The sequence below is a fragment of the Anastrepha ludens genome, chromosome 2 (assembly GCF_028408465.1).
Source record: "Anastrepha ludens isolate Willacy chromosome 2, idAnaLude1.1, whole genome shotgun sequence".
NCBI lineage: Eukaryota > Metazoa > Arthropoda > Insecta > Diptera > Tephritidae > Anastrepha > Anastrepha ludens.
Window position 1 is genome coordinate 42,435,956 of NC_071498.1, and position 22,854 is coordinate 42,458,809.

General features: G+C 37.2%; 1 protein-coding gene across 2 annotated transcripts in view; it reads left to right on the forward strand.

Annotated features, from left to right (window-relative positions):
* The window catches only part of LOC128869677 (uncharacterized), a 118,116-nt gene extending 99,429 nt beyond the window's left edge, over positions 1–18,687 (forward strand). For both annotated transcript variants that reach the window (XM_054112290.1, XM_054112283.1), the window contains exons 3-6: positions 15,830–16,123; positions 16,256–16,432; positions 16,614–16,728; positions 18,039–18,687. In XM_054112290.1, coding sequence (XP_053968265.1) covers positions 16,021–16,123; positions 16,256–16,432; positions 16,614–16,728; positions 18,039–18,198 — 555 coding nt within the window. In that variant the 5' untranslated portion in view covers positions 15,830–16,020 and the 3' untranslated portion in view covers positions 18,199–18,687. The remainder of the gene's footprint in view (positions 1–15,829; positions 16,124–16,255; positions 16,433–16,613; positions 16,729–18,038) is intronic.
* Positions 18,688–22,854: the final 4,167 nt, after the last annotated feature.

Here is a 22,854-nt window from a genome sequence, read left to right on the forward strand (position 1 = left end):
TTTTAACATATCCAAATATATTAAAAATAATTGAAGGATATTTAAAGATACATTTTGCTAAAGGCATAGCCCAAAATACAAAGCAAATAAGAAGGGATCCAAAATTGAGCTTTGCGTCCTTCTCTAATTACAGTTAGGAAAAAAAGTTTCTGCTAACAAAAGTTGCGCTCCCTTGCTAGTATAGCAACCGACTGAAATTGTCTGAGGATATAGGTTATAGTTAGCGGTTATGAAAAATGTTTGCTCAGAAGTTGTTGAGAATATTAACAACTCCCTCCAGAAACAGACTGGCATTCTAAAATAACTTTGACATTTACCCATTTCTATAATACATCTTTTAAAATAGATTCCTAGCTGCTAGACTGCTTCGATTTTCACAAGGATTATTTCATTTGAAGCTGTTCTTCCCTGGAAGGTTTTGTTTGACATAAAATCCATAAGCTTACAAGTGTGGGCGTGTCTATAAGCCAAAATGTGTTCAAAAGTCACAAAACTAATTTTCAAATTGCAAGAAGACAAACTTTACCCAATCACTTTTAGTAATGCTTTTTCGCAATACAATTTGAAATGCCTACCTTCACTCTGCATTAATCAAATTTATCATTTTTTTCGTATTACTACTAAAATTGTGAAAATAAAAAGCACAGTTTTTACAAAATTGCTAATTAAGTGAATGTTCGCGGTTTAGCAAACTCCACTAAGTGGGAATAAACACGCAAAGTAAAGATACAAAATTGAAGCTCTCTATTGTTCACATCTGAGAGAAAGATTTTGACTATGGCTTAGAACCAAATGTGTTGCCTTAACGGCAGAGCAGCGCATGGCGGGTATTTACAATATATTTCGGATAACCGTCAAAGATATCCAGGAACAATAAGGGTGTGAAACTATAACGAAAAAATCTATTGCTAATCACTACAGTGAATATAGAATGATAAGTCTAATGAGTCACGCTCTAAATATATTTCATAAAGCTCTACTTATACACAAAAAAATTCACAGCAAATTCGAAGAAGCAATGTGACAAACTCAATTTGCTTTCCATGAAACAATGGGTATCTTTTTTGTAAACAAGCACCTATGAGAATTGTAGATGGGTGCAAAAAGATGATATTTTATATTTTATAGACTACGAAAAAACATTTGAGACACTGCAACATGACAAATTGTTTTATATTTTAAAATATTTTAATGTCGATGAAGAAGAAATTTAAGAAATTTAGATGTTCAGCAAGGCTGCAAACTCTCTCGACTGCTCCTTAATACCAACTGGTGGAAAGTAAGAATAGGCTTACCAGCTTAAGCTGAAACCATAACGTTACACTAATATAGGTCCCGAGACATCGGAACATTGAAGAAATCGAAAGCAGAACTAACTCGCGAGAGGTGGAACTGCCTTGACTAACACTCTTACAGATTCGATATTCCCATCACGGGGTGTAATCAAGATTGCACCATGCTGGCTCAAAATACCTACAATTCGCAGATTGTAGATGTTAGGATCAGATAACCTGCAAAGTCAGTAGAACATTATGGCCAACCTACAACCACTAACAAAGGCTCAAATTGATAAACATGAAACGAAAACGAAGGGATGCCTGCAGGCTTACGACAGTGATAACTGGATTCTGGCCCATAGGAGAACAGGCAGCCAAAATGAGTATCCCTTATAATACAAGGTTGGCAAAAAAGTCTTGCGGCATTTTTATTGAATTTTCAATTGTTCATAAAATTGGTTATAATAATGCGATTTAAGTCAAATATGCGCCGTTTTGTTCGACGACGAGTTCCCAACGAGATGCCAACTTCATAATGCCCCTCTTATAGAAGCTCGCTTCCCTATTGTCAAAAAACTCGGAGAGCCAATTTTCACAGGACTCTCTTGAGGACAACTTCCGACTACCAAGCTCGTTCGCCATGGACAGAAATAGGTAGTAATCACTTGGTGCGAGATCCGGACTATACGGTGGATGCAAAGGAACCTCCCATCCGAGCTCCCGGAGCTTCTGGCGCGTCACCAAAGATGTGTGTGGCCTGGCGTTGTCCTGATGGAAGACAATTCGGCCTCTTTTGATCAAAGATGGCCTCTTCTGCATGAGTGCTGCATTCAAGCGGTCCAGTTGTTGGCAGTACAGGTCCGAATTGAGCGTTTGGCCATAGGGGAGCAGCTCATAGTGGATGATTCCCTGCCAATCCCACCAAACACCCAGAAGAACCTTCCTGGCCGTCAATCCAGGCTTGGCCACCGTCTGGGCAGCTTCACCGCTTTTCGACCACGACCGTTTGCGCTTCACATTGTCGTAAGTGCCCCACTTTTCATCGCCAGTCACCATCCGCTTCAAAAACGGGTCGATTTTGTTGCGATTCAGAAGCGATTCGCATGCATCCATAAGGGCAAACATGTTTTATTGCGTCAAGTCGTGTGGCACCCATACATCGAGCTTCTTTTTGAATCCAAGCTTCTTCAAATGGTTTATAACGGTTTGATGACTCATGCCCAGCTCTTGGCCGATGCTACGGCTGCTACTATGCCGGTCTCTTTCGATCAATTCAGCGATTTTATCGCAATTTTTGACGACAGGCCTTCCGGACCGTGGCGCATCTTCGATCACCTCTGCACCAGAACGAAAACGTGGAAACCATCGTTGTGCGGTGGAAATGGAAACTGTATCGGGTCCATAAACTGCACAAATTTTATTGGCAGCATGAGATGCATTTTTGCCTTTATCGTAGTAGTACTGTAAAATATGCCGTATTTTCTCTTTATTTTGCTCCATGTTTGCGACGCTATAACTCACGAACGAATAAAAGCAAACAACAATTAATCAAACACGTGTTAGCACGTGAAAGGAGCTTTCCAACCTTATATTATATATACTGCCATAACTGTAATTAATTGGAGAAAAAGAAAACTATCTTCCGCCCCCTCTGTGAATGACCTACCCTATGTATGTTAACCCTTGGCTAAGCGCTTCTTGAAAACCTCGAAGAACTGGCCGGTATAGAGGTAAATAACCTCATGAGGTTTCTCAATTGCACAGACTGGATATAGTCGTAAAAAAATCACCGTATAACTTGTTGGTAGCGAGAATGTGGCAACAAAATGGTGCGGAAGCGCTAATTGGATTCCTGCTGAATCACTACATCAACCAAACCCAACCATGCATCAGTAATACATAAAATCTATAATTACAGGCTCATATGAAAGTTTTTCCTAATAACAAAAAAAGTCCTTCCTATTGATTACTTACTATTTTAGATATTATTAAAAAAAAAATATTAAAAAATCACAGTTACCAAGCGAACTTGTCCCAACATTAAAACACTTAGTGTAAAAATCAAAGCATACTTTCATGTCTACATTTTTGAAGTTTTATGCGAAAATTTGATATATCTTCCCACCCTTCCCACTAATGAGTTTCTTGACTTTATATTAAACATTTTTCTTCTTAGTGACTGCAGCACATTAGCTAATCTCACAAAGCCCAGTTATTACAAGCACAGTCATTATGCTACTACATAATCCACCGTATTTGCTGCTTTTGTGTGCTTAGTCCACCTTAAGTTGCAGAAAGCACCGATAAGCATATTCATTGCAACGCTTACGATTATTACTTCATGCTAATGACGCTCGTTTTACGGTGATTACAAGATGTATAGGCATTTTCGACACTGACATTATTGCAACACACGCAAAGTCTCCAACCAATTTTATGTTCTTCAAGTTTCCAATTCGCTGGCAGTAAAAATCACATTCAAGGTTAACGACGAACTGTGACGTACTACAGTTTATCTTTCTGCTTTTTATTATTCTTTATTTCGCTGAGTGCGTGAGCGTGATTTATTATATTTCCAGAGCAATTTATTTTCCACGCTTTGCTTACAAATATAATTGCTTTCTATTCAGCTTTTTATCTTGGCCATTTTATCAGCAATTGAGATGGATGGGTGTATGTATGTATAAGTATGTAATAAACTGTGTTCATGCGTAACTCATTAGTAAAATTTATTAGCATTTCTAAAACTCGAATGCTATTTCATTCAGAGCGAGTTTTTTTTTGCATAGAAAGCCTTTTTTTCGGTCATATAGGCTATGATATGTGGAGATGCCGTATATCAATTTGGAAACATGAATTCGCACATTCCTACTTGCTTTCCATAAAACACCGAAAAAATTTGTATGTATGTATGGCTCAAATGATAGAAATGTTTACTGGGCTGTCGTTTAACAATGTCTCATACATATATTGTAATGAAATGCCTAAGATGTGGTGACAACAGGCTCGAGGTTGTATATCTAAGCCCATTCTCGAACATCCAATCTCTTGTTCTTACTGTTGTTGTAGTTTACAAAACCACACTTATTTTGCTAAAGACATCAATTGCCATCCTCGTTTTTCATTTCAGGGAGAGATTCAGTAAACATACTTTTTCGACGGGGTGAATCTGAAGGGAGAGAGGTGTCAGATGCATGAGTGGGTAAGCAGTGAAGAGGAGGTTAATATTAGGCGTGTTACCTTCACATGCAGGATATGTATTGAGCATGCCTGGGTCGATTCTGGATAGATAGAGATTTAACCTGCTACAATATCCTGAATTTTATTGTACCAGGAAAATCTGTTGCCGCCATGGTGCTGTATGAAAGTACAGCACTGCTAAAAACTCTAAAAAACATTGGAGTCGCCGCAGAGTTTTTATGGAAATCATGTCGATTAATATTTTAAGCCTCGTCGAAAAAACCTTAGCATGTGCGGACTGCTTTGTTTTTTTCTATGTTTTTTTTTTTTGTTTTTTTTATTATGAATCGTTATACTTTCGTATGAATCGAGATTCTCTTGTATCGACATACGCCACCGCCTTCGGATCACGTAAGACATGTAAGAGATATCAGACCTATGCGGATACAAGGAAATGTGCGCTGGGAAACTTGAAGTTTTCTCTTACGAGCTATAAAGAGATTTCATCAAAGTTTCCTAGATTTGTTATGGATAAGCTTTGAGAATCGTACATTGTCTAAATGTGCTTCAAATTTTCTGCACTGCCATCAGGAGCTCCAATGTTCAGCGATTTGTATGAAAAATCAATCAGGTGACTTTGAAATTCTTTGGGTATTCAATGGACGCTGTGATTCGCGTGCATAGCGATGATAATATTTCATTTGCTAGATTGGAGAGTTTAGAAAGTAAAAGAAGCTACTAGAAAAGTGCATTGGAATACAGAAAACGAAGCAAATAATGGATAAAAGAGAGGAAATATTAGGAACACATTCCAAAAGCTTACTAGCCTCTCTAAAAATAACTTAAGAATGTTAACAGATCAGTGTATATAAGTAAATACAAGCACGTAATTCACACAGCCTAGTTAGATTGGCAGATAGTTCGTTTCTGGAGCTACAGCACCTAACAGATTTTAATACCCCAGTGCACACTTCAACACATGCATATGCATCCGTCCATCCATTTAATCTAATCAATAGGCCAAACCGAAACGCGATTGATGCGATCGCCAAGGTGTGCAGTATCGCAAAACATACCCTACAGGGCAGTAGTTGGCTAGGTAACGCAAAACAATATTGCGCGGTTATTTCCCTGTACGTACAAAATGTATTTAGCTCTGCGAACTGGAGCCGAATAATAAACGCACCTAAAAATATTATACATTCACCAAATTCATGCTAGAACTGCACCAAAATGATCGCGACGGTGGAGACATAGTTCCAAGGAAAGGAGTCGGAACTAGCGGAGCGCAAAACCGCACTAGTACTACTAAACAGCCAGAGAAAGTTGAAACGGGTGTCCAGCAAAGTAGGAAGTCACCAATAGAGTTCAATACCCACTTAAGGTACCTTGTCACTTTCATAGACCACAGGCTATGCTTCACAGAGCAACTCAAGCAGGCTGGACACGAAGCTGCTAAGGTGTGTACCTAACTGCCTTTCCAGAATTATGCCGAACGTTGGAGAGCCTAACCATACATCAAGGTTAATACTTGCCAATCTCCGAGTGTGTAGGGCTTACCGTACAGTCTCCGACGAAGTAGCCGCTGTAATCGCTGGGAGGTTACCCAATGACCACGAAGTTAAACTAGCGGAAGCAACGTGGCTTCGCCGCGAACAGAATGATCAGGTTAGGATAAGACTGGCAGAAAGAAACATTGGTGAATCATAAAGCCGTTGGAACACAGTACAAAGCGCAACGTAGACGCACGACATAGTTCCAGACTGCGAACCTAGGGTGAACGGAAATATGGGAAACTGAATCGCATAGAAGACTTCCTTGCTAGTCATGCGTCTTTCAGACAGTACTGCACGGATTTAAACATATCAGCGATCCATACTGCCAATTCTGTGTCGATAAAATCGAAGGGCATGAATTTGCAGTATAAAAATACTGGCAATCCACAGAACTGCGGCGACTGGTCGGACGAGAACTGAACTGCAGACTGAACGCATATGACAAATGTTGTCTTCACTTGAAAAGTGCGAAACTGGAAGCAACTACATAAAATCAGTAATGATAGGACTGCGGCAAGATGATCAGACTGCACGAACCCATGACGTAACAAGAGGTTAATTTATCTGCCTTGCGAAAGAAAACTTTCAATATGGCTCCAGCGACTAACTAAGAGGAATGAGTGGAGAGGAAGTTTTAGTGGGATGGTGGGTGGGATACGGTACACTAGACAGGGCTAGTATACTGGGGCGGCAGCCCTTGGTCGGGAAAAACCCGAGTCATTCCGGTAACGTAGAACCGGCTGCCATGGGAATGAGTTAGTTCGTAGCCGCTTTGCGAATCGGACACGCTTATAGCACGGGCTATAAGTATCTTTATAAGATTTAGCCTCCAAGTCCGCATACCACAAAAAATAAAAATAAAATCCATCTAATACTGTAAAAGGCGACGCTGTTATGCCTTAATGCTGTGACTTTCCGAAGAGGAAATTGTTGCTTTATTACGAAATCAAAAATGAATGCAAAAATGACTATGAGTACGAATGCGAAAAGAACAACGAATACGAATACAAATATGGATATGAAAAGAATAGGAGTGCCCCTAGTAATATGAATGCGAAGACGATTAAAATTACGAAAATGAATACGAGTACAAATCCAAGTACGAATACTAATGCGTAACAGAATACGAATACTGAAACGAATAGAAATACGAATATTATTAGGAGATCAATTACGAAAAGAAAAACGAAAAACAGAAAAAAAAAGGATTCGAATGCAAATACCAAAACGAATACGAGTGGAATTATGAAAGTGAAAACGAATACGAATACAAATATGTATGCGATTATGAATACGAATACGAATGCGTATCCAAGTACTACCACATATGCGAATACGAATACGGATACGAAAACAAATATGAATACGAAAACGATTCCGAATACGAATACGAGTACAAATGTGGCTGCGAAAGCGAATAAAAATACTAATGCGATTACTATTATATATATACTATATATTATATGTACATATTATATATTATTATATACACTAGGCCGGGTCGATTTGTGGGGAGAAAAAAAAATCGCCCATTGCTCTGTGAAAATCATATTCTAGGGATCAAAATAAGAAACTTTGCCAAAGGAACCATACCTCTAAAACGAATTCTGATGTCCCCCAATTTGGGTCGAACTTTTAGTGCCTTTTTTGGGGAGGCAAAAAAATAGCTCACTGCTCTGTGAAAATCATATTCTAGGGATCAAAATAAGAAACTTTGCTGAAGGAACTATACCTCTAAAACGAATTCTGATGCCCCCCAATTTGGGTCGAACTTTTTAGTTTCTTTTCTATAACTCACTTAAATTAATTTTTTCATTTATATTACATATTTTCTGACTAAATAAATTCTTTAAGAGAAAAAAGAGATATTATTATAAATACGAGGGGTGCCTTTTATATTTTGGGATTAGAGAACAAAAACCAATTTTAATCATCGAAAATCACTTTATTGTTTTTCAAAATATTCTCCATGAAGATCTATACACTTTTGCATGCATTTGAACCAATTGTCGAAGCACTTTTGCCACTCTGAATGAGGTACCTCCAAAACATGCGTTCTGAATGCCGCAACCGCTTCTTCAGGTGTCGAAAAACGTTGACCTCTCAGTTTGTTTTTTACGTACGGGAATAAAAAGAAGTCATTCGGTGCCAAGTCAGGACTATACGGCGGATGACTCATTAATTCGATGTTTTGGGTGCTCAAAAATGCAGTTGTTTGAGCCGATGTGCGAGAGATCGCATTGTCCTGGTGAAGAGTGATCCGTCTTTGGCGATTGGTTTTCCTAATTTCTTGGAAGACAACTGGCAAACAAATGGTTGTGTACCACCCCATATTTACTGTTCTGCGTTGTTCTAGTGGTACGGTTGCAACATGTCCAGTTTTTCCGAAAAAACAGGCGACCATTTGCTTGGAAGCGCTTCGGGCGCGAACAACTTTTGTTGGATTTGGCTCATCTTGAAACACTCATACAGTCGACTGCTGTTTACTTTCGGGCTCATACGCGTAAATCCATGATTTATCACCTGTCACGATGTCATAGACGTGTTTCGAAGCCCCGCGATCGTATTTTTAGAGCATTTCCTTCAACCAATCGACACGAGCCTTTTTTTGAGCGATTGACAAATTGTGTGGGATCCAACGAGAACAATTTTTTTTGACAGTCAAATGTTTATGCAATAATGAATGTATGCTGATCCCACTAATGCCTAAGATTGTCTCAATCTCACGATAGGTCACATGACGATCTTGCAATATCAGTTCGCGCACAGCATCAATGGTTTTCGGAACAACAACTGATTTTGAACAACCTTCACGAAATTCGTCTTGGAGAGAACTACGACCACGATTGAATTCACCATACCACATACCACACAAATCCCGACATATAAAAGGCACCCCTCGTAAATAATAAATATTATTATGGATAAATAAAAATAAAGAAAAAACATAGTCATTTAGCTGATTTTTTCATGCAAAGGCCAAACATGGTGATATTTTGAAATTTGGGGACATCAGAATTCGTTTTAGAGGTATGGTTCCTTCGGCAAAGTTTTTTATTTTGATCCCTAGGATACGATTTTCACAGAGCAATGAGCGATTTTTAAATCGACCCGCTCTCATATACATACATATAAAGGGTGATTTTTTAAGAAAACTCAGAAATATGTATGCAATTTTTATTTAAATAGAAAGTACAGTCCATGTAATTAAATTTTTGATAATTATTTCATGCAAATAGTGACCGCGACTGCGCTTCAAATGGTCCATCCGCTTAGTCCAATTTTGGCATACTCTTACCAATGTTTCGGCCGGTATCTCACACATAAATGCTACAATGTTGTCTTCCAATGCGTTAATTGAAGCAGGCTTGTCTGAATAGACATGAGCTTTAACATAGCTCCACAAAAAATAATCTAAAGGCGTTATATCGCACGATCTGGGTGGCCAATCGACAGGTCCCGAACGTGAAATTAAATGTTCACCGAACTCGCCTCTCAACAAGTCCATTGTTACGCGTTTTGTGTGGTATGTGGCACCGTCTTGCTGGAACCACACATCATGCAAGTCAAGCTCTTGCATTATGGGCAAAAAAAAGTAGGATATCATTTCACGGTAGCGCTCAGCATTCACAGTTACGTTACGATTCGCAGCATCTTTGAAGAAGTACGGCCCAATGATACCTCCAGGCCATAAACCGCACCAAACTGGGAGCTTTTCTGGATACATTGGTAGCTCTTGCTATTTTTTTGGCTGATCTTCACTCCAAAATCGACAATTCTGCTTATTTACGTACCCATTGATCCAAAAATGAGCTTCGACGCTGAACACAATTTTTCGAAGATCTTCGGCCAACTTTCCAAGAGCCCATTCACCAAAAATTCTGCGTTGCAGTAGGTTGCTCGGCTTCAATTCTTGCACCAGCTGTATTTTAAAAGACTTCACACCTAAATCCTTTCGCAAAATTTTCCATGTTTTTGAGTAACAGAGGCCCAATTGCTGCGAACGGCGACGAATCGATAATTGATGGTCATCATTAACACTGGCCGACACAGCTGCGACATTTTCTTCAGTTCGCACTCTACGTAAGCGTGTTGGTGGTTTGATGTCCAATAATGTAAATATGGTTGTAAATTTAGTGACAATAGCTCAAATAGCCGCTTCATTGGGTCGATTAAACTGACCATAAAATGGAAGAAGCGCGCGATAAACTTTCTTAACAGAACACGCATTTTTATAATAAAATTCAATGATTTGCAAGCGTTGTTCGTTTGTAAGACGATTCGTGGTTAAATTATAGACTAAACTGAAGATGTTTGACAGTGAAACAAAACACGAAACGTGCGTCAGCTGCTTAAATCAACTGTTTAAAAAGATACTAGCTAAAAATTAGAATAATAAACTATTCTCTTTATGGTATACCATATCTTGGAAAAGAAGGACAAAACAGAGCTGTAAATTTAGCTTACAATATAGTCCAGCAATTATGTGAAATATACCTCCGAAGTAACAGAAATTTTGCTTTTGATAATTATTTTACTAATCTTGAAGGTGTAAAATCTTTGACACAAAATGAACTAACTGTTACTAGAGCATTTAGAAAAAACTAAAGTTGTTGTACCAAAAAATTTGTAGCCCAATAGAAATCGTGTCATTGAATCTAATGGCTTTGGTTTTGATAAAAACATGACATTGGTTTCGTATGTACCGAAAAAATCGTGCAGTAATTTTCGTATCTACTTCAAAATAAACAGGTGTGAACAACACACATAAATTTGAAAAAAAAAATGTGTACTATAATTCCACTAAGGAAGGTGCAGATACCCTCAACTAGATAGTTCATGAATATTCCGTTCGGCGAAAATCAAATAAATGACCGATTGTATTTTTTCAAAATATTATAGATATTTTTGGCATTCCATTGCTAATTTTATGAAACAATTTTAATACTAATTGGAAGCAATAGAAAAATAATTCACAGAAGGCTTTTTCTACGAGAAATTGCCATCGAATTGATAACCCCTCACATACGGAGACAAAATAAGAAAGGACTATCGCGATATCGCTTAGTCGCGATGGAAAATCTGGTATGATCAAATCAGGAATCAGTCACAATCACCTGAAACTGTGGCAAAAAGAACGGAGCCTTGTCACATTTGTCCTTCAAAAATATCCCGAACATAGAAACAATGTTGTGATATATGCAACCGAAATGTGTGCTGTGAACATTCTGAAAAACAACTTCATCGGATGGCGACGCAGGATGAAGAGATTTTATGTGCATCCTCCATGGGCGCTCCGATATTTTGCTTTGATTCTGACGATGGGAAAGGAAAAGTGTATCAGTAATGTTGTTATCAACAATTTATTCGAGATATATTGCGATATATATATAATTATGCTCTTAATAATACTCATGCATATACCTAATGATCAAAAAGTAAAAAGAAGGTGATGTTGACTGTTTTATTCAATTACCAAGGCGTAGAGCACCTTAAGTTCCTTCCATCGGGCCAGACAGTCAATAAAGAATATTATTTATCCGTTTTGAAGCGTTTGCGAGATTTTGTGCGTCACAAACGGCCAGAAATGTGGCCAAACAATTCTTGGATTTTCCGTGATGATAACGCGCCATCGCAATGAGCCCAAATTGTGTTGGATTATTTGACCAAGCACCAAGTAAATACCATCGTGCAAGCATCGTATTCCCCTGATATGGCCCCGTGCGACTTATTTTTATTTCCCAAGTTGAAGCTACCTCTTCGTGAAAGGAGGTTTCAGTTGATTGAGGATATCAAAGAGAATGCCATGCCTTCGTCGACCTACCAGGGGTGCATGGAGGACTGAGCTAAACGTTGGTACATGTGTGTTGCTTCAGAAGTGTCATATTTTGAAGGAGATAAAATAAATTTGCCTAAAGTTTAACTCTGTTTTGTTTTATTTAAACATTCCCAATACTTTCTGATCATAGGGTAAAAACCTTCTAAATTGAATATCTATCAGCTAATGATCCGACCCCATGGTGGAACTTAGAGCCATTAAGTTAATGACGTTACTTGCTTCAAATGGAATTTATTATCCTTAAAATTATATACGAAGGTGAAATTCAGAAAACAGCAAATCAAAATACAAACATGAATTCCTTCTTTCTGGTCCGCAATGAAACTACAGACCCATAGCCTTTGGAAAAATAGCACTAAGTCATATTTTTTTGTTTGAGTTGAATGGATACTTAAGGGGACCCGGTGGTGTAGAAATTTCAAAAAATCGATTTTTTTCTTTTTCGATATTTCGAAAGTATATTATAATATCTAAAGAATACACTGTGAAATTTTCATGCAGAAATTCCCAATATTATAACTTCTACATCCCATTAACTAGGAAGAGAGCGGTCCGTCCGCCCCTGTACCTCAAACTTTAAACTTATTTATCTCGAAACGACTTTTTTCGGCCTAGTGTTGTCAACAAAAAAACAAACTATTTACCCTCAATATGTTGTTCACAACATCAATGGCTATCGCCCGTACTAGAATCATATTATATTAATAATTCAATTATTTCGAATTTTTTTTATTAAAAAACTGAAAAAAGCCCGACTTTTAGAGTGTCAAATTCAAAACTGCACCATTTTGTCAAATTTTTCTTTTTATTCTAGTACGAGACATAGCTACAGTCATACTGATTAATATTTTTTTTTTTGGTTTTAGTATTTCAAATAAATAGAAGAGGCAAAATAGACAACGCCGTCCAGGTCCAATTTTACGGGAAGGTCAATTTCAGCGCCATTTTCAAAATTATAAAATTAATTTTTTTTTTTTCAATTTGCATGTAAAAGAAGTTAAAGTTAAGTTTATTGCAAAAAAAAAAAATCCTAATATACCATAAATTTTCGAGCTCTAGACCACCGGGGCCCCTTAACAACTCCTTGAAATCCTTATACTGAAATCATTTATTCCTATCTAAAGGAATTTCAAAGTCACCAATTGCGCTTCCAGTTACATGTCACCTTCTGTGCACAAATACTATTCTTCATTTAATTCTCCTCGCAAACAATGCATCACAGAACAGTAAATAGCGAATGGCACGCAGCTCCGGTGGTTGAACCTGCCATTTACTGTTACCACTCTAGGATCCATTAAATACTTTTATTCTCGCAACGTGCGCTTATCAAGTTAAATGGAGTTGAAAATTATGTTGAACAATGGCAACAATGGAAACATGAAAATAACAAAATGAATTCAAAGAGAACCATCTTGGATGGAAGCAAACAGAACATTCGAAGCAGACATTCCGCATTAAATGAACGCAACTGGAAGAAAGGGGCAGTAAAATCCCTAACTAGATATTTCGTGATTTATAATGCGTAACGGTTATAAACAGATGACGAATGCAATACCAATAACAATGAAAAAGCGCACGTGTACAGTTACGGTAATAAAAATAGTCGCACCGCATATACGAGTGATAACAATTTGTTTTACAATTTTAAATTGAATGAAATATACTTTTAAATTAAAGTTAAGGGTTAAAGAAGTAAATGTTTGAAATATTTTTCGCAATTGTAATTGTAATAGCGGTCGCCCCTCGGCAGGCAATGGATAACTACCGATTGTATTTCTGCCGTTCGGAGTCGGCTTGAAACTATAGGTCCCTCCATTTGTGGAACAACATCAAGACGTATACCACAAATAGATGGAGGAGCTCAGCTAAACACCCAATTATATATTTATATATTTAAGGGGTGATTTTTTAGCTATCATCTTTTTAAACAGTTGGTGCTCTGTTAAGAAAGTTTATCGCGCGCTTCTTCCATTTTATGGTCAGTTTAATCGACCCACTGAAACCGCTATTCGAGCTATTGTGACTAAATTTAGAACCAAATTTACATTAGTGGACATCAAACCGTCCATTAAATTATATGGACTGTACTATCGATTTAAATAAAAATTGCATAAATTTTTCTGAATTTTACGTGTGTTTTTAGAAAAACATTCCTACAGCTCTTAAAAAATCACCCTTTATTTTACCGGTTTGTTTCCATTAAGGCGTCAAGTGTGTTTAGTGTATAGCAACAGCAACATCCCTACTTTGACTCCTTTTACCATTTCATGAGTGAATTTGAATTTAAGAAGAAAACTAATCGAAAGTGCGTACTAACCAGACTCTGTGCAAAATTTCCCAATTACATAAATGGGAAATTTACAAGTTTTGTTAAATTCCCCTATTGTGCCTATCAAACACTTGTGTGTTGGTGAGTTAGTACTTTAGTTTATTGTCAATAAATACCAAACTATATTTGTTAAACAATATTTTAATTGCATTTTTAGACTTATAAACTCTGTGGTTAGATTACATAGAAAGTGAATTTTCAAAAATTAATACTTTCGTTTTTATAAAGGCAAGAAATCGGTATCATATCCGTGACACACTACTGAGTTGTTAAGGGGGGAGCATGCTTTAGAAGCTTCAAAAAATCGATTTTTTCGTGGATTTTTTTGGGAAGGAAAGAAATATTCGATTGAAACGAAACTTTCAGGTTTTATTGTTATATGTTTTAACAGTCTTCTCAAATTTTTTCATTAAAATATATGTCATATTATGCTTCTAGTTAAACCAAAAAAATTAAACAAAAAGTGAGAAATTCAAAAATCTTTCGCTAATTATATTAAAAAAAAAATCTTTTTTTGGAAAAACAAATTCACTTTAGATTGTTTAAAAAGTGGGTTAATCATAACATTCTTAAGTTTTTTTAGGTGCAACTAGAACAGAATTTAGTTCCGAATACAATCAACGTTATCTCGTTTCGATAGGACGTTTAACTTTTTCCCTATCTTTCCCACCAATTAGGAAAACTCGTAAAAATAAAAAACCGAGAAATCGCATTTCGGGCGATCCGGCCGCTCGTATACCTGCTCGACGCTTGCTCACAATTTTTTCTGTAACTTCGAAAATATTTTGAATTTGCTTCTGAAATTATGAGGACACATTCTTGGATAGTATGGGAAGACATTTATGCAAAAAAAATCGATTTTTTGAAGCCTCTAAAGCAGGCTCCCCCCTTAAGGGATCAAAAAATACTTATCCAAAAATTATACAGGGCTTTCAAATATTATTTTGATATTTAAAGAAAAATGCTATTTTTTAATCTAAATGATCGGATGTTTATTTCATTATAAAGAGGAAGGCATCCCGTTAATAGTGGAAAATAGCATCAGGCAAATGACCACCACGACCACGCTTACAGGACAATATCCTTTTCATGAAATTTTCCATAAGCGAATTGCAAAGTGGCTGCCCTATGTCCTCGATAGCCTCACGAATTCCATCTTTCAGGTCTTGAATCGATCCTGGGCTGTTTCACGCGGCCCCAAAAGATAAAAATCTCAAGGTGTTAAATCACAAGATCTCGGTGGCCAATTGTGATCACCTCTTCGAGAGATAACGCGGTCCGGAAACTTTTCCCATCAACAAGCAATGGTTTCGTTGCTTATGTGGCACATAGCGCCGTCTTGTTGAAAATAAACGTTGTCCAGATCAATACCATCCAATTCCGGTCATAAAAAATCGTTAATCATCTCTCGATAGCGCAATCCATTCACCTGTCACACCTATTATTGGAAAACACTATAAAATGATGTGTGAAAAGTCGTTGGCGAATTAAGGCCATGTGGGCTTACAAATCACTTTTATGTAAAAACATGTATAGCCCCTTCCTGCTAAGTGACAGTCCAAAGCATTTCCGCATTCTACACACATAACACGACACTCATTGTGTTTAACCAAATTATTGCATACAACTTTCTCCTTTCTTCTTGCAGTTCACCAAAAGCATGCAACATCAGCAACGTTTTCAAATTCGCCAAAGAGAGTTGTAGTAACACAAAGGATGTTGAAAAAGAGACTTAAATCAGCTTTAAATAAAAGTGCACTGCATTTATAGGAAGAACTGAAAACACAGCAAAAATAATAAAACAGCGGGAAGGGCAGTGACGCAGCGACGCAGAGGCATATGAAAAACATGCCGCCTATAAACGAAATACTACGAGCGAACTGGAATTTTCAAATCATATCATGTGTCGTCGTCTTACTCGCAGTGCATAGCATACAACTAGGTAAGCACATACACATACACACCTACAGCAGTTTACATGCAATATGGTCTGCAATGTCATACTGCCTAACAGCTCTAATGGGTTTTCGTTTTTTCATATCCTTTTTTCATTACTTTTTTTCTCATTCTGCAGCTAACTGTATTGACTGTTTCAAATGCGTGTCTTTCAACGGAGCCAACAAGGCTTGCGACGATCCCTTTCACAACAACTACTCAACCGCCATACTAGAATCACCATGCATGGGCGGACGGAAGGGACGTGACGGCCTCTTTCCGGCGACGGCCTGTATCAAAATTGCGGGGATTTATGGTAGGTCAGCTGAATTGTATTTGTAATTATGTAGTTTAGATAGACCTGAACATTTAGTTGATACAACTTTGATACTCTTTCCGTTTACCGCACACACACATACACACGCACACGCTCATACACAATCCACATTCTTTATGCTTCATCCTTGGCATGTTCTGTTGACGCTGCACTTGTGCAGATGACACTGGCGAATCGATAACAGTGCGGGGTTGTGCGTTGGATAGCGGCACACTCACCACGGACACGGAAATCATACGGATGTCACATTGTGGCAAATTCTACTATGACAACAGGTAAGTTGAAGATGTGGTGCATGCACCGGTGATTAAAATAATAGCAGTGCGGCATGTTGCATAGTTTATTTATTTACTGTTATTATATTGTAAATTGTTTGTTTTAGGTTTGCAATATATACAAAATATTTGATTTGGAATTTTGTAACTTCCAACGACTAAAACGTTAAAAAACAATCTTATAACAAAAAATTGTTTTAATATTTATTACATTTTTTTTGTTTAATTTTTTATAAGAATAAAACCATTTGATGTCTTATAACAACTAAAAATTCGAAAAACAAAAAACAAAATGTGTTTACTATTTATTTATTCTTATGTCATTTTTATATTCTTAAGAAAAAAAAAAAAAAAGAAAAGCTCCATCAAAACCATACAACTTAAATTCGCTAAAAAATTCCGAAAATTCAAAATATGTTCATTTAAATTTCAAATTTTTTAGACAGAATTTTTGGAAAAATTCTGGGAATGCATTCAATTCAATTTTGGTATAACAAAATGCAAGTTGAAAGTGTCTCAAAATTCGCTGATATTTTCTTCTATAAATTTTTTTTCTGGAGAAAGTGCACAAGACCGCCAGAAAGATATACATATAACATCCTTTAACTCCGGGTAAAGCGTAGGGCCAGGAAAAAACTATCAAATATCAGCGTGATTTTCAAGCAACTTTTTGAACCCGACGATCAGTTGATTCAAAATAACGGTATTTGTGAAAGTTCTATTGCATTTTCTAGCAAACCTTGCCCTAAATTAACTGTCGATCAAATGTTTTTTTTATCAATTGTAATCAAAAAATGTAAGCCTTATGGTATGTAAAATATTTTTGTACAAATTCGCACTAAAACTAAAAAAGAATTCGCAAGACTACCAAGTAAAAAAAAATTCAAAAATCTGCGCGACTTTTGAGTTACTTTAAACTGGCAAGTTGTATACCGCAATTCAATATGCTAGAAAACTGCCTTCTCGAAATTTCGCTAAAAAACATTTTAGGTTTGAAATTTTTGTGAAAATTTGTTGCATTTTTTCCAATTTTTCAAGGTGAACTGAATTGTTTTTGTTGTAGTATAAGCTTGATTTTTAGAAAATAAAAAAAATTAAACGCAAAATAAATAAATAGTCAAAACTTTGCAATGCGCCGCACTGCTATTATTATGAACACAATTGTACTTGCACATCTGTAGCTAGGTTAAGGAGGGGAGTCAAAAAGGTTGTATGAGTTGCAAGCTATCATTATTCCTGTTTACATGTCCATCCCGTTATGTACATATACTTCTTGTTTCTTATTTCCCCTCTTGTCCATTCATTCGCAGGTATGTGCACGGCTGCCTACAAAGTTGCCACGATGCGGACGCATGCAACCATGCAGCGACCAGCTATAAAAGCCCCCCACAAACACTGTGGCAACACTGCAGCTTAGCGTTATTAACATTCATAGCATTACACCAGCATCTGTTCGCTCTAATCAGGTAGCAGTGGGCGAGAGAGTATACAAAAAACTAGAAAGTTGATCAAATCCAGCGGTTGGGTTGGCAGCACCTTGCTGAGGGTATGGCGAGAAATTGTAACGAACACAATGTGAATTTACAAATAGGCTTAAGCGTTATTATATTGCTATACTGTACAAGTAGATGAAAAACAAGCAAACTCACACTCACACATACACAATGTATATATGTATACTACTAACCACATTCACTGCAAGCAATTCGAATTGACAAGTTATTTAATTAATTTTTATCAAATCAAATTTGTATAAAATACGTACATAGATATACATGTATGCATATTTTCACATCAAAGCATACAATTTACTTTTTTCTAACAAATAGCACCAAAGTATTAGCTTTTCTAAAATTTTAGCAACAAATTGAGTGACATATAATCACTAGAGTAAAATTCCTATGTGATTTGCATAACAAAGTTTCAAACTTTCAAAAAAAAACAAAAAAACGAAAAATAATCGCCTTAGAAAATTATATTTAATTTCAACTCGATACTCTTAAATTATAAAATGTGTTTTTTTTAATGTAAATAATTATTAAATATTTAGCATAACTAGAATATTACATCAAAGTATAACATTTTTCTTCTGCATTTTTAGTGAAACAAATTAAACTAAAGTCTAAGGGTGCGGCCGGCGTACCCACTGTACAAGCTTCATACATTTTTTAGCAAGAAATGTGTAGATTATTTTATTATTACAATTGCTATCAGTTTACTTTATAAGTAAATTACGAAAATATACTTTACTTTTAACCGCCGTAGCCGAATGGGTTAGTGCCTGACTACAATTCGGAATTCACAGAGAGAACGTAGGTTCGAATCTCGCTGAAACACCAAAATTAAGAAAAACATTTTTCTACCCTCGGCAGGCAATGGCAAACCTCCGAGTGTATTTCTGCCATGAAAAAGCTCCTCATAAAAATATCTGCCGTTCGGAGTCGGCTTGAAACTGTAGGCCCCTCTATTTGCACTACCACTGTCTACTCAGTGATAGGTAATATATAAAATCCATTATCACTGAAAATTTAGTGATAGTGAAAAAAAAAATAATAATAGCTATCAATAAACTTTTCATAGTGAGCAAAAATTGCATTATCACTATCACTGAACTTGTATCCAGATGGATTCCAAGATATTTGGCAGATGCTTTAATAACTGTAATGTTTCTTGTTGAGCTTACTCGGCATAGCAGCAACCTTTGAACTTGTCGTGAATATTGAAATTGAAATTTGAAAAGGTCGAGTCAAGGAGCACTAGGAGATTTGGTGGCTCCTAAAACATTACAGCTAAAAAGCCCATTGTATTTAAAGCTCTGAAGAGGTGGTAAATAGTCAAGGAGGGAGGAGAAAAGTATCAGAGAAAGCGATAGGAAAGAGTAGAGACAGAAATAGAGATAGAGATAGTTAGTCCTGTGAGAATTTTCCAGATTCTTTGGCAAATCTGTAAATATCCTCCAATTTTAGAGAACGAATATTACTCATTCTCATGACATCGGAACCCAAAACTCGTAGATGTGCTCTAGCAGAGGCAGGACACTCACAGAGAAAGTGCTCAGTGCTATCCGCCTCATCCAAGCATGACAGGCACATTGGGTCCTCAATGATTCCAATGGTGGTCGTATGCTGACCCTATGGGTTGTGTCCTGTAATGATACCGACCATCAACCGAATGTCTTTCCTTCTAAGTTTTAGTAGAAAGTTTCCCAGTTTTCCGTTCGGACTTGTCACAAAACACTTTGCAGTTCTGCAGCGTTCTAGACCGGACCATCGCTCTTTATGTAGATTGCCTACATAATCGCTGATCCAATTCTTGATTCCTTCGGAACTGATTCCGATTGGTTCTGGCCCCTGTGGGGGCACCGCTAAACCACGGTTGGCCAATTCGTCAGCAATTTCGTTTCCTTGAACCAGATCTGAACAATCTTTGAGGTTTGCTTCGTGTTCTCCAGTGCCTTCAGTGCAGCCTGACTGTCACTGAAAACTCCAATCTGTTTCCGCTCCATCTCTTCTCGATTATCCATTCGGCTACTTTCAGGATGGCAAAAACTTCTGTTTGGAAAACAGTTGCCATTTCAACCATAGCATAGTGATACTTATTACTATCGTTTAAGTATCATCCGGCTCCAGACCCTATTTCATTCTTGGACCCATCGGTAAAGAAAATATACGTCAAACCTCCCTGCACGCATTCTGGATTGCTCCATTGTTCCCGCAATGGGCATCAGACATCAAATTTCCTTCCAAATGAAACTATGGGTATCAGGTCATCTTTAGGTGCCAAAAACGGTGGATACTGCTCAGATAGCAACTTAAAGATTTCTCTGTGTCCCGAAGTTCTGCCTTCGTGCCAGAAACCTTATTTATGGTGTTTACACATTGCTTTTATTGCTTCCTGTTTATCTTAAGATCCAGGGGGAGCAAATTAAACATAGCATTTAGGGCATCACCAGAGGTTGTACACATGGCACCCGTGATGCATAAACATACACTTCTTTGTAGCCTATATAGTTCCCGGATTGTGAACTGGACCAAGCTCCGTCGCCACCAGATCACAGAAGCGTAAGTGATGATTGGTCTGATAAGTGCTGTGTATATCCATAGGACCACAGCATGTTCCAGACCCAGGTTTTACCAAAGGCTCTACGGCATTGCTGAAAAGTCCACAATGCGCGATTCCCCTTCAGTGAAACGTGTGTCTTCCAAGTCAGCTTCTTATGCAAGGTTACTCCTAGATATTTAATTTCATCGGAAAGACCAAGTGTCACACCTTTCATTGTTGGAAGACTGAGTCCATTCAATTTCCGTTTTCTCGTAAACAAGACTATGGTTGTTTTGTTCGGATTAACGGAAAGACCTTGTCTCAAGCACCAGTCATCGATTTTGTCAACACTCTCGTGCAAAGCTTCCTTAAGGGTCGTGAATATTACTTATACAGATTTTTTCTCATTTATTTTTAAACTCCATTTATCAAACCACTTCTTTACATTGTTGGTGTAGATCTGTAATTTAGTTGTTACGGTTGAGAGCTTTTTGTCAGAATCAGAATAAAATTGTGTCGTGTTGCTATAGTTGAGTTAGTTTCGTCTGGGAGTGGTCTGTCAGAGATAAATAAGACGTATAGCAGTGGTCCTGGTGCGCTGCCTTGAGGAACTACTGCTGTTATTGGATGCATTTACACATAAGTGAAAATTTATCACTGTATTTAATGTAGAAGCAACGGTCAGTAAATTTCCATAATTTGATAATTAAATACTCCTGGGTCTCCTGTCACAAAAACTTAAACTGATTTTGAGTTTTTCTCTATTACGACTACAATAAACGGCAATATATAAGCCAGCATATTCCAGTTTACACAAATTTGTCATCAGCGATAGATATCCATATACAACTGAAAAGTTTTCTAGAGAATGGGCCACCGCAGCTGCCTATATGTGGCTAAGATCCTTAAATTAGATACCAATGTCGCAGAACATTCTTGCAGATACGTATGTATAAATAGTGTTAGTAATTGTTTTCGGGAGTGGTGACTTATACAAATGTTGCGGAACATTGCTCCCCAAAACGGTGGTCCATACAAATGTTGCGGAGCACTGTTGCTCACACTGGACACATGTTTAAGAAACACTCTGAGAGCACATACCGAAAGCACATGTTGGACAGTGATTAGACTTTGCGTGAATTTCAAATATAAATATTATGCGAAATTTGTAGAAATACATTTAAATGTTTTTCAGTTATGATATTTCTTAAGCAAAATATTAGTCCTTATGTAGTTAGAATACACGAAATTCATTATACATAATCGTACTATTATAGTTATTTAAAAAATATTCTTGTTACTCATTGCGTAGATATGCATATATTATATATTTAAGAGAAATAGTGGAAAATCATATCAAAATAACATATGATAATTTTTAAATTATAATTAATGCGGAAGGTTATTGAACTAAAATAATAAATTCGAAGCGAATTCGGGGTTTCTTTATAAAGGGTGGTTAAGTTTCAAGAGCCGGTGTTGATTTTGAATAAAATAAAATTTTTTTTTTTTTAAATTATTGTCATTTCTCTTTATTATGATAATATTTGTATGGCTCAATTACGTATGGAACAAAATATTGGTCAAATGGCCGCCGCATCCTCAGCGGCACACCTTCATCCGATGGTCCAAATTTCGATGACGCTGAGGCATAATTGAGGTTCTATGCGGTTAATGTGCCGAATTATCTTATCCTTTAGCTCTTGAATTGTTGCTGGCTTATAGACGAACACCTTTTCTTTCAAATAACTCCAAAGAAAGGCATCCAACGGTGTCAAATCACATGATCTTGGCGGCCAATTGACATCGCCGCGACGTGAGATTATTCGGCCATCAAATTTTTCGCGCAAAAGAGCCATTGTTTCGTTAGCTGTGTGACGACAAGTGGCACCGTCCTGCTGAAACTACATATCGTCCACATCCATATCTTCCAATTCGGGCCATAAAAAGTTCGTTATCATCTCACCATAGCGAACACTATTCACAATGACTGCCTGACCGGCCTCATTTTGGAAAAAATACGGCCCAATGATGCCGCCGGCCCATAAACCGCGCCAAACACTCACTCTTTGTAGGTGCATTGGT